The sequence below is a fragment of the Salvia hispanica genome, chromosome 1, assembly GCF_023119035.1.
Source record: "Salvia hispanica cultivar TCC Black 2014 chromosome 1, UniMelb_Shisp_WGS_1.0, whole genome shotgun sequence".
Lineage (NCBI taxonomy): Eukaryota > Viridiplantae > Streptophyta > Magnoliopsida > Lamiales > Lamiaceae > Salvia > Salvia hispanica.
Genome location: NC_062965.1, coordinates 44958309 through 44971633, shown reverse-complemented (window position 1 = coordinate 44971633; position 13325 = coordinate 44958309). Strand labels below are relative to the sequence as shown.

The window sequence follows — 13325 nt, the reverse complement described above, 5'->3', positions numbered from 1 at the left end:
TGCAGATGCACGGGGAGAAGCATGGGTTCCCCGGGATGTTAGGCAGCATAGACTGTATGCATTGGGAGTGGAAGAACTGTCCGACTGCTGGAAGGGGGCCTACACGACCGGCTACAAGTCAAAGAACCCCACAATAATCCTCGAGGCCGTAGCTGATTACCGGTTGTGGATCTGGCATGCGTATTTTGGGGTAGCCGGGTCGAACAACGACCTCAACGTCCCGAACTCGTCTCCCCTCTTCAACGAGAAGTGCCGGGCGTCGGTCCAGCCGTCTCATTCGTGGCCAACGGCAACCGGCATGATATGGGCTACTACTTGGCGGATGGGATATACCCTCGGTGGCCGGTCTTTGTGAAGACGATCCGACAAACAAGTGATGAAAAGAAGGCCTACTTTGCGCAACGACAGGAGTCGGCGCGCAAGGACGTGGAGCGCGCATTTGGTGTGCTCCAGTCTCGATGGGCGGCAATCAAGGGCCCAACGCGTTTGTGGGATGTCGGATGCGTTTCCGAGATAATGTACGCCTGCATTATCCTCGCACAACATGATCGTCGAAGACGAAGGCGTACAACCGACTAGTTGGGTCGGTGACGATGAAGCCGGTCCAAGCCACGGAACGGCCACCCCTAGTGTACGACAGGGGTACCCCTCAATGAAGCCGGCCGACTCAAGGAATTTGCTAGCATGCGCCAAGTGGATGCTCATATTCAACTCCAAAAGGATATAATTGAAGAGTTGTGGGCACGGAGGACTGCACGACGATAATTTTTTTTCTTTATTATGCATGTACTTTTTTTTTTTATCTATGTAACTTTTTTAAATGCAATTAATGAATTTTCCCATACACGTGTCTAAATTTAATTCCGTATTTTAATCGTAATTTTAATTCCGTAAATGTAGTATATTTTGAATTGTTTTTATTGCGGCTGGCCTATGGCTGGCCTAAATCTGACGTGGCAGGTGGTTTTTTTAGTGTTGCTGACGTGGCAGAGGAGAGAATGGCTGGCCTAAACACCATTGTGGATGCTCTTAGGCGAAGAGAATAATTAGAGTGTTTTTAAAAATGGGTGATAGTGCAAATAAGAGATTTGAATGGACATTTGTGCAATATATAAGTCTGGTATCCTATTAGACCATCTCCAGTGGTGCGCGCTTTGATTACTCAGTAACAGCTCCGATCTCTCGGCGAAGGCGCACTGATTTCCCACACCAACTATGGTTTATTTCCACCTTTCTTATTATTTTTGAATTATGGATTTAACCTATTTTAATGGTTAATTTTCTCTTCAATTTGCAGTTGTTCTTCTCGTATTTCAAGGATTTGGTGGGGAGGGAAGTGACGGTGGAATTGAAGAACGATTTAGCGATTAGAGGGACTCTACATTCGGTTGATCAATATCTCAACATTAAGCTGGAGAATACTAGGGTTGTTGATCAGGACAAGTACCCCCATATGGTATTATTCTCTCTCTCGCTCACTCCCTTCATGTTCTACGATTTAGGGTTAAGTGAAAGTTCTGATTTTTTGTTATCTGGATTTTCGTTCTATGCTTTCTGGATTTTCTTGTGTATGTGGGGGGGTTTTTGTTAGGGTTTTAGGATACTTTCTGCTTCTGATATTCCGATCTATTTTATTTCAATTTGAAGCTCCAACTTTAAGATTTTAGTAATGGTTTTGTATATTAGAAGATTTTGGAATTTGAATACTTCCCACTTTGGTTGGTACCTGTTACTGAATTAGCAAGGCTGAAGTTTCTTTTATTTCCTTTTTCTTTTCAATCAGGAATCATATGAGTTAGGCTTGTCGTTGTCGGGGTTATGAGCTGAAAATCAGGGCCCTGTGCTTTGATTGTTTGTGTCTTGAGTTGTATAGTTAATTGTATTGCATAGGATACTTGTGCCATGGAACTTCAAAGTTTTGATTGAGAATGAAGCTAGATTCCAGTTTGTGTATGCATAAACTTTCTTTGAAAGATTTCATTAAAAACTTCACTTTTATGTGTTTGTAGATTACTCTTTCTTAATTTATGATAGAACCATCTTTCCAGGTGTTTGTATAAGTCTTGTACAACAGATGGCCTTCCTTGGGTGTGTGTGTTTAATCGCGTCTGTAAACTTACTTTGCTACCTCTGAGTATTCATAGTCAGTAACATTGTTTATATGTAAGATTCTAACATCTGTGGTCTTGCTCCTGTCCATGTAATGTCTATCTGTGATCTATTGATTTCTCTTTGTAAATTTTGTTCTCGAGATACTGATACTAGTTGAATACTAACTATTTACATACCACAAACCTTTACTTGTGGTCTATTTTTTAACCCTCATATATTTGATTCCCCACGCTACTGTACATTCATGTAATCCCATGTTATCCGTACTATCTTGCGCTCCTGCTAAAACTAACGAATACTACTTTTTTACAGCTTTCAGTGCGAAACTGCTTCATTCGAGGATCTGTCGTCCGATACGTCCAATTGCCACCCGAGGGAGTTGATGTTGAGCTTCTGCATGATGCCACTAGAAGAGAAGCACGAGGGGGCTAACTCTCAGTGACCGAAGCTTTGTTATGAGCTCGAAGCAGTGATTCTTTGTCTCAAGTTTGGGAGACTTTTTACTCCTGCATTACTTGGAAATAGTATTTCTTTTCAAATTCGAGCATAGGCTATTTGGATATAGACATTTGTGTAGTTGACATTGATTAATCTTAATATCAAATCCTCACATACGATTTTATATATGGATTATTAGATGATGTCGTGTTATCTTACAAATAATTTTCATGCATTAGTAGGATATTAGAACTTCAACGAACTGATGAATGAAATTGAATACTGCATACTTAATTCTTAGGGTTCCAATTCTACGTGCATTTTCAACACAACATCAACCGTTGACATTGAGTTGACATTTTCTGTTGATATAATTTTGTCAACTGTTGACATTTTCTAACAGTTCAGATCGTTTGGAGTTTGTACAATATTTAGAGTTTGCATTTGATTACATATCTGTATAGGTATATTATAACCAACCCAAATTATAACCAATCATATAAATCTGTAATTTTTAGTCGATCACATCTCAAGTGATTGACTGCTTTTCGGCGAGTATTTGGGGAAAAATGACTTGGGAAAAATGATAGTAATAAATAGTTAAAGTGGAGAGAAAGTAAAGTAAACGAGAGAATAACGTAGATACGACTTTTTTCTATATTATTTATTCTTACTTTACTTTCTCTACATTTTGACTATTTATTATCATCTTTTGTAATCAATTGGGATGGATTGAGTATATGCTATGCGGATGTATTCTCTATGTTGTATCATATGCATTTAAGTTATGAATAATTATAACGATATAGTTATAGAAATACTACTATGAATTTATTTCCTACTATAAAGTAATTGAACCACCATCTAAAATTGCACCGGCCAATATATAAAACAATCTAGTATATTTATGAATAGACCATATTATAAAGTACTAGCAATTAATTAGTTTTAAGTAGATGCATTATTATTTTGTTAGCATGAATGTCCGCATTTAAAAAGAAACATTGTTCCAATCCACCCTGTGTCGTTTCAGTTCAAATTTGGTGTCCCTCAGTGAAGGTATCGCCGGAGCATTTCTTCCTCCCATGCCCTAATTTCCTGCTGCTCCGATTCCCAATTAGTGATCACATGGCAGAGGAGACGGCGAAGCAGAGGCTCTGGGACGGTGTGCTGGAGCTGACCAAGGTCGCGCAGGAGAAGGGCACCGATCCCCTCATATGGGCTATGCAGCTTTCCTCCACCCTCACCACCGCCGGAGTTTCCATGCCATCCGTCGAGCTCGCTGACCTTCTCGTTTCTCATATTTGCTGGTCCAATAACCATCCAATTGCCTGGAAGTTCCTCGAGAAAGCGCTCACTGTTCGTATCGTTCCTCCCATGCTCGTCCTTGCGCTTCTTTCCACTAGGTCACTTTCATCACATGCCTTTCTCTTGCTAAATTATGATATGCTACTATATCTGTATTTTTGTCATGATTTCTATTCCAGGTATCACTATTAGGTCACAATTTAAGCTAGATTGTTCTGTTTTACAGCTTAATTCTGCGACATAACTGAAAAAATGTTACTAGCAAATAGTATCAAAAGACTGCTGACCAAGGTGTCGTATGGCATGTTCATTTATTCATGTCTTGTAATGTTGTGCAGGGTAATACCGAGTCGAAGGAGGTACCCAGTGGCATACAGATTGTATATGGAGCTTCTTAAGAGATATGCATTCTCATTGTTGTCTCTGATCAATGGTCCTAACTATCAAACGTATGATATTATTGCGTTATTTTGCGAGCCTGGGTTTCAATTTCTCTAACATTTATGCTATAGTATCAAAGTAGTAAGTAATAGATAATTTTCATTTTGATCTCTTGGATTTCTTTATCCTCTGCCAACATCTGTGGTATTGCTTAGTTGAATGACAAGATATCAGATAATGTTCCCAAAAGATTTGTACTATGTGCTAATTTTTTTTGTTGTGTTTAATTTAACCTGAAGGTTAGCTTAGGTTTCCAGGAGCTCTAATGCTATTGGGTAATACTGATTACTAGAGCTGTTTCGTATTTACTTGGGACATCTTTGGGGATGTTCAATATAAGGAATTTGGCTTCTGGATCAGGTGAAAGTTTTTATCAGTGCACATCCATTAGCAGCACGCTCGTCATAGAAATTGTTTGTTCTCTGACCACCATTCAATCTAAGAAAAATCCATTCTGATTAGCTTATCCCGAAGTGTGTTCAGGGTATGGAGCTAGAAAATAGGATGAGAACTAGATGTATTTTTATATTTTACTCCAATGGGTATGTATGTCCTATCATCTTTGACGTAAGTTTGTGCTTTATGCATGTCCATCTTCAATGAATGTGAGCACGAGACTATAGGATTCTGCTCGGACAAATGTCTTATTTATTGAACCTCGTTAAAGTATTTACTACTCCCTCCGTTCCATAATAATAGAGTCATTTTGCCATTTTGGTACGTTCCATAGTAATAGAGTCATTTCCATTTTTAGTAAAAGTCAACACATTTTTCCACACCTACTTTACTCTCTCTTACTTTTTTCTCTCTTCATCTCTCTACCTTTTTCATTTTCCACTTTATTCTCCCTTTACTTAACTCACCTAACACAATTTTTCTTAATCTTCGTGCCGAAAAGGAGCGCCTCCACTACTATGGAACGGGGGAGTATGTTTTAGAGATAAAATTTATCATGAGAGATTTGTTTACTTGTACAAAATTCCCATATTATCTGATATGTTTTCATTTCCTCGATTATAATTTTGTAAACGCGAGTGATGTGCATACTGGACTTGGTTTTTGTAACTTTTACTTCTTTTTTTTCTTTCTGGAAAGCCAAACTCCATTTATCTTATACTAGCACACAAGCTAGGATTTGTGAGATCCTTCTAATTTTGTTGAATTTCTCGATCTTTTGGCCTCGGAGTGGGTCCAGATTCTGTTACTCCAACTGATTACTAGAACCATTGAATTGCAGGATAATGGAATCTATCAATGATGTTCTCCAGTTTTACCAAATATTTGGTGTTCAATTCTCTGAACCAGGGATTCTCGTTGTTATATTTGTATTCTCTGTTGTATGGGAGCTACTTGATGCTTCACTCGATGATGAAGGTCTGTTAGAATTCACAGCTGAAAAGAAATCGAGGTGGCTAGTTAGGGGTCAAGACATGGACATAGACTATCTTGATAACTTTGATGGGAAAAGAATGGAACACCAGGAAGCATTGAGTAAGAGAAATAGTATTATGGCTGTTGAATTGCTTGGGGAGTTTTTCCGTGATAAAACAACTTCTAGGATTCTCTACTTGGCCCGTCGAAATATGTAAGTTTCCTTTTTTTGGCTCTCATAATATTGTGTCATGCCTACGGCATTGAGTTCTAATTATATGGCAGAATAGTGAATACTTTTCCCTTAATGTTATATAGCCTGGAAACTTTAGCTGTTGGACTTCTTTCCTTTGGGATTGTATGCAGAAACTGAAACATTCACCATCTTTTACTTTTAGGCCAGTGGATTGGGAATGCTTCATCGATCATTTAAGACTGCTGGCTGCCAAGTCTGGTTCTTTAAGAAACTCAAAAAACATATCCCCAGAGGCACTCTTGCAGTTGGCATCTGCTGCACGCCAAGTTCTGTCTCCTAAATGCAAAACAAACTCACAGAAACAACTTCATGCAGTGACAGCTATTTCTCCTATGTCGTTTGCCAGCCATTGTCTTGCTACAGTTCGTTCAGAACTTTGGCTTCCCATAGATCTTTATTTAGAAGATACAATGGATGGATCACAAGTCAGAGCTACCAGTGCTGTTGAAACCCTTACTGGTACGTATACATACAATCACAAGTTTTCAAGCTAATTCTCTTTATATAAATTTTTGAGCACAGAATTGGTTTGTCAGGTTTGGTGAAAGGTCTGCAGGCTTTAAATGAGACCACTTGGCAAGAGGCATTTCTTGGTTTGTGGACTGCAGCTTTACGTCTTGTCCAGAGGGTGAGTGCTAATTTAAAATAATGAAATACATAGTTTTCTTAGATAATCTTAAATAAAGACAAGATTGCCCTTTTTGTTTCTCAGCCGGAGCATTAATTGAAACACACCCGATAATACGGGCTCGTTAATCATGTGTAAAAATGATAGACTATTTCTGTGCTTCCTGCTGTGCTGTCAAGACTGGTCATTTTCACTGGATATGGATGATTATTAAAGTATTAAATTTTTTGATCAAAGAAAAACACAATGTTATCAACTTATCATAATGCGTTAGCATATGGTTTTCATTTCACTTACTGACTTACTGAGGGTTATTGTTAGTTCATTTGATGCATTCGTATAAATATGATGATTGTCCTTTAACCGGAAAGGAAAATAACAGCTATATGATGAACTAGTCAATTGAAGTTGTTTTTCCTAAATTCTCTGCATGAAGCTGCTGTTAATATTCACCTGGTAAATTGCATGTCGGTGGGTGTTTCCATTGTTGATTAGTTTGGTAAAATTGTTATGAGGAATCTCTACATTTGTAAGATATTAAACTATGTGTTCACCACTGTGAAAACTTTCCTCTGTATCTTCACAGGAGAGGAATTCAAGTGAGGGCCCTGTTCCTCGCATTGATACTTGTTTATGCATGTTATTGTCCATTGCAATACTTGCAGTTGTTAATATTATCGAAGAGGATGAGAATGAGTTGAATGGTGAAGCTGAACAGTGCGCAGTCAGTCAGAGAAAAAATATTGAACAGGTAGGAAAACGCCGTCAAGACTTAATTTCAAGCCTTCAGCGGTTGGATGACTTTGAAGGGTTGTTGACTGCACCACCACCTGTTAGTTCTTTGGCCAATCAAGCTGCTGCAAAAGCAATGTTCTTCCTTTCAGGCATGTCTGTTGGTAGTGGCCAACTTAGTGGCATGAGCTTGAATGACATACCCTTGAATTGCTGTGAGTATCTCTTATAGCATCTGCTTTTAATTTTAATGCGTAATGATTTTATTTTATTTTTTGTTACTTGTACATCATTATGAACATCAGGAATTTTACACTCACAAAATTACCTTTTGTAGAAGTTTTTGTCTGGATTTTTCTCTACCTGAGATTGTTTTAGTTGATTTCTGATTTTGAGCTACAATTGGATCTGAATAGGACTCTACCCAACACAGTTTTTTAATTAAGTATTACAAATAAACACTATTTCTTGTGATATGAAATGGTGAATTTTCTTCATCAATAGTTCTTCCTTCTGTCTACTGGTCAATAATTGGGACTCATTTACCTTATTTCTCTTTTCATTTTTATATGCCCATATCTATCTATCTATGTCTGTTCGGGTTCTATAGTCTCCTCTTTCTGGTGGACAGTCATGGGAGTGCACTGTAGTGATGTACTTCTGTATCTTTCCTGCTTTTCGTGTTCCTGTTTATTGTTGAAAGTGACCCCCTCTGATCCGTTTTTTTTTATCACATGCAGCTGGTAATCTCAGGCATCTTATTGTTGAAGCTTGCATAGCTAGAAATGTGTTGGACACATCAGCGTATATGTGGCCTGGATATGTAAAAGGTCGCTGCAGCCCAATTCCTCGAAACATTTCTGGGCAAGTGCCTGGTTGGTCTTCTTTCATGAAGGGGTCACCTTTAACTCCTCCAATGGTCAGTGCGTTGGTGTCAACTCCAGCAACTAGGTAGGCATTACTTACAATTTTGAAAATTTTAGTTTTCTTTCACAACTCGTGTATGTGCTATTCAGATGCCAAACGCCCAAGGTCTGAAATTATAATATCTTTATCAGTTTTGCTGCTAATGTTACTGCCAATTACTTCATGGCTTGTTTTCCTAGGGCAATTGGATCTCTAAGACCAGATTTTGGGATCTAAACTTGTCCCCATAAACTGGGAAAGACAAGAATCATTTTGAAACAAAGGGCTTCAACCCACACATTCTCTGTGTTTTCTTTTACCTTCAGAACAATTTTCTAAGTAAGTTTAACAAGACAATAGATTTTAAAATTTGATCTATCAAATTACTACCCATTCGTCATGGTGCGTGACTGTTATCATCTGTTTAACTGAATATCCTAATTTGGATTATTAACTGACTTATATATTCCAAGTTTCAGTTTGATTGGTAGCCAATAATAGTAAGATGCAATGATGCATAGATAAGATTGTTCTTTAATACTTAAACCCATGTCATATTTTTCCTTCTATATATTCTATTAGTAAGAAAACTGAGTTTGAGCTTGTGCATCGTTATAAGCTTAGCAGAGTTAGAGCGACTGTATGAGATTGCTGTCAGTGGCACAGATGATGAGAAGATCTCGGCTGCCACAATATTCTGTGGGGCTTCTCTTACTCGTGGTTGGAGCATACAGGTAATAGATTTTCAATTTGCTATAGAAACTAAGAAAAGAGTACTACTGATTAAAATGTTTCTTCAATATTTTCCTCCTTGAAATTTTTGTTTGTTGATTGCTAATTCTATAAATCCTGAAAATAGAAGAGATATCAAATGAATCATTTGAGCCAAGTGACTCTTTCCCCCTTTTCTTTCTCTCTCTCCTCTGAAAATAAGCATTGTGCATATGCTTACAGGAACATACAGGTCTTCTAATCACAAGATTGCTCTCGCCTGCTGTCCCTACAGATTTCTCTGGAAGTGAAAGCCATTTGATTGACTCTGCTCCATTTTTGAATGTTATTCTTGTCGGAGTTTCATCTATTGACTGTGTTCAGATCTTTTCCTTGCATGGCTTGGTAGGTCCATCTATATTAAATCTAGTTTTTAGTTTCATTCTACTAAAGTTCAAAATTGGTTAACTTTTTGACGGAACCGTAAAATATGGACCAAAACATATTATTTGGGACCAGAAGCTATCACACTTAATGTGTAGGACCAGAAAGTTTTTTTGGACAAATGTAGAGGACCAATTTGGGAATTTAATCATTTCATTTTCTTGAAGTTGAATACCATGATAAAAAAGGATAGTATGCAACATTTAATTTCTTGATATTTTTATCCATGATGTGAAGGCCTTTATCAATGAACCTTTGAAGCCATATCTATTCCCTGTCCCAGGTCTCTAATCAATCTATTCTCCCTTTTTTAAAAAGAAAAAAAATCCGAGTCTTAAAAAATCAGTGAACAAGAGTGAGTAGAACAAAGCAATAAGGTTTTTTTGAAGCCAATTCTCATTTCTCAATGTATGTGGAGTACTAAAAATTTTCAAAAATGCTCTAACTTTGTACAAAAAAAATTATTCAGGTTCCTCAACTTGCTGCTGCATTGATGCCAATATGTGAGGTCTTCGGTTCCTATGCACCAACTATGTCATGGAGTCTTAACACTGGGGAGGAAATTTCTTCTCATGTGGTATTTTCAAATGCATTTACTGTGCTGCTGAAGTTGTGGAGATTTGATCAGCCACCTATGGAACATGTAAAGGGGGACGTTACTCCAGTAGGATCTAATTTAACCCCAGACTACCTCCTATTGGTGCATAATTCCCAGTTGGCTTCGTATGAAGATTCACCGAAAAATCAAAATAAAACAAATAAACCATCAAGATTATCATACACATCTCCGAAAGGACCCATATTCATGGATTCTTTTCCAAAATTGAAGCGATGGTACAGAAAACACCAGGAATGTATTGTTTCTGTTCTTTCTGGTCTAAAACCGGGAAATCCTGTTCACGAGATTGTGGAGGCTCTCCTAAACATGATGTTCAGAAAAATTAACAGAGGTCAAACCCTGGCTTCTACAACTTCTGGAAGCAGCACTTCATCTGCATCTGGACCTGACGATTACTCTCTCCGTCTTAAGCTACCTGCATGGGATATTCTTGAGGCAGTTCCTTTTGTCCTTGATGCTGCTCTTACAGCCTGTGCCCATGGGAGACTATCGCCTCGTGAATTTACCACCGGTTTGTCAAAATGTTTACAATTAAATGTACTTGGTATTTTGGGATGATAGACTTGTCTCATGTAAACACTCTGTTACTTCACAAATACTTCATCCTGTTTTGTGAAATCCATTTGCACTGCACACAGAGAAAATATCCATTTTACCCAGTTTCATTGGACCTGCAAACAAATCTCCCAAGAATGCACACATTTGTTTTCTGATTGATATGCATGAAACTGTTATCTGATTGAAGCAAATAGGTTTTGGCTGCCTCTTATAACAGTCAACTATAGTCTTACCAATCGGATGGTTTAATATCTTAGATTGGAATATATGAGTCCAATCGGATGGTTTACTATCTTAGATTGGAATATATGAGTCCAATCGGATGGTTTACTATCTTAGATTGGAATATATGAGTCCAATCGGATGGTTTACTATCTTAGATCGGAATATATGAGTATTTGTCTGTAACATTCTGTTTTAGATTCTCAAAGCTCATATATCAAAATAGATTATGAATGAATGTGTTTCGAAAAAGCATTGCTCCTGTTGCATCTGTATATCTATTATTAGCTGCATGCTGTCACTTCTGTTCCTTCCATCTTGCATCAATCTTACAAAGTGATACCATTGTTTTCCATCTCAGGGCTCAAAGATCTTGCTGATTTTCTTCCTGCATCTTTGGCCACTATTGTAAGTTACTTTTCAGCAGAAGTGACTCGGGGTCTTTGGAAGCCCGCTTGTATGAATGGAACTGATTGGCCAAGCCCTGCCGCAAATTTAGCCATGGTTGAGCAACTGATACATAAAATCTTGGCTGCCACTGGTGTCGATGTCCCTGATCTTTCTGACGGTATGTCTTTTTAGTGCTGGCCTTATATTTTGTCTAATAATAACTCAAGTAGACTCATTATATTTGCCTTAAACAGCCTATTACTGCCTAGTTTTCTTTTCTCTAGAATTCGCAGTATTTCTTATTGCTTAAGTAAATTCAAAATTATATCCAAAATGTAGCTATTAGGGGTACGTATTTATGATAAGAGTAATTCAAATAATTTTATTGGAGTAACTTGCATGTCTTCTGGGAAAAACATTGCAACTTTCTAGTGCTGCAGAAAAATGGGACTCCCAAGCCTATTGATCGTTGGTTCAACATTACGCTAACAAGTATCATTGTTGCAGGGGGAAGCTCTATGCTCACACTTCCGTTGCCCTTGGCAGCTATGGTGAGCCTCACAATAACATATAAACTTGACAGGGGTTCTGAGCGTCTTCTAAATCTGATTGGTCCAGCCTTAAGTAGTCTTGGCATAAGTTGCCCATGGCCATGTATGCCAATAATATCTTCTCTATGGATTCAAAAAATAAAACGGTGGAGCGACTTTCTTGTTTTCTCCGCATCCCAAACCGTGTTCCACCACAATCATGATGCCATAGTTCAACTCCTCAGAGTCTGTTTCGCGACAACCCTTGGTTCAAACTCTTCCTCTGTTGCAAGCAAAGGTGGTGTGGGTGCTCTTCTGGGTCATGGTTTCGGTTCCAACTTCTCTGGAGGCCTTTCTGCTGTTGCCCCCGGAATTCTCTACTTGAGAGTTCACCGAGCTGTCAGAAATATCATGTTTATGATTGAAGAAATTGTCTCTCTCCTAATGCACACTGTCAAAGATATCGTGAACAGCGGGTTACCCCCGGAGAAAATGGAGAAGCTGAAGAAGACGAAGTTCAGCATGAAGTACGGCCAAGTTTCACTCTCTGCTGCAATGAGTCAGGTGAAGCTTGCAGCTTCACTGGGGGCTTCCTTAGTTTGGCTCACCGGTGGATTAAGTTCAGTGCAGGCAGTATTCAACGAGATTCTACCCTCGTGGTTCCTTTCCCTTCATGGATCCTATCCCAACCGACAGGATTCAGGAGGTATGGGCGCGATGCTGGCTGGGTATGCCCTTGCCTACTTCACTGTATATTCCGGGATGTTTGCTTGGGGGGCTGATTCAGCATCAGTTGCATCCAAACGACGGCCCAAGGCTCTCCAGAAGTACTTGGAGTTTGTTGCGAGTGCTATTGACGGGAAAATATCACTTGGGTGTAACAAGACCACCTGGAGGGCATACGTAACGAGGTATCTGAGTCTGATGGTGAGCTGCACGCCTGCGTGGATGCTCGAAGTGGACGTGGAGGTTATCAAGAGAGTGAGTAAGGGGCTGAAGCAGTGGAATGAGGAGGAACTGGCTTTGGCTCTTCTTGGAATAAGTGGGATTGGTGCAATGGGTGCTGCTGCAGAAATGATAGTAGAAACTGGAATCTGATTTTTTGTAGATGAGAATGAGAGTAGTGAGAAGAATGTATAGGTGAAGAAGACTGTCTTTGAAGAGAGATGATATTTATGTATTTAAACTCGTAAATCATCAAATTCCCCTCATAATTTTCAGCTTTTTAAAATCATTAGCTCATATCAAATTTCAATTTTTGAATTTTCGTGTCCTACTTTTGTCATTTTGATCATTAGCTTTTTAATTTTTGATAAATATTTTTCTCTGCAATGAAGTGGACCTCATTCACAATTAACACTATTTCAAATATTTTTTTTCTTTTTTTATGTCTCATATTTTATCAATTATGCATTAAAATTTATATTACTTCAAAATGTACTTTTATTATTGGATGGAGGAAGTATATTTTAGGAGAAAACGGAGTTATTGGATTGAATCATTTACTCGCCCTGGCCAATCTACATGGATTAAATTGGTCCACGGGCATCGGCCATCGCGATAAGTCCTCTGTCCTACTACAGTTACCGCGAAAACTTTACAGTATTACTTTCACCATTTGTATGTTCTCATAATTCGAATCAATCAACCGATTACCAT

The 13325-nt window shown here is 38.5% G+C and overlaps 2 protein-coding genes across 2 annotated transcripts; both read left to right on the top strand.

Moving 5' to 3' along the window:
• The first annotated feature begins 1087 nt into the window (after positions 1-1087).
• Positions 1088-2753, top strand: LOC125202625 (sm-like protein LSM2). Its single transcript, XM_048101068.1, has 3 exons — positions 1088-1218; positions 1298-1456; positions 2425-2753. The coding sequence occupies exons 1-3, from the start codon at positions 1216-1218 to the stop codon at positions 2542-2544; spliced, it is 282 nt and encodes a 93-aa protein (XP_047957025.1). The 5' UTR covers positions 1088-1215; the 3' UTR covers positions 2545-2753.
• Positions 2754-3550: 797 nt separating this feature from the next.
• LOC125200556 (mediator of RNA polymerase II transcription subunit 33B-like) lies at positions 3551-12929 on the top strand. The gene is made up of 12 exons (XM_048098205.1): positions 3551-3956; positions 4197-4307; positions 5537-5884; positions 6069-6385; positions 6463-6554; positions 7141-7501; positions 8027-8237; positions 8812-8926; positions 9147-9308; positions 9817-10477; positions 11108-11314; positions 11644-12929. The coding sequence occupies exons 1-12, from the start codon at positions 3679-3681 to the stop codon at positions 12762-12764; spliced, it is 3984 nt and encodes a 1327-aa protein (XP_047954162.1). The 5' UTR covers positions 3551-3678; the 3' UTR covers positions 12765-12929.
• The last annotated feature ends 396 nt before the right edge of the window (positions 12930-13325 follow it).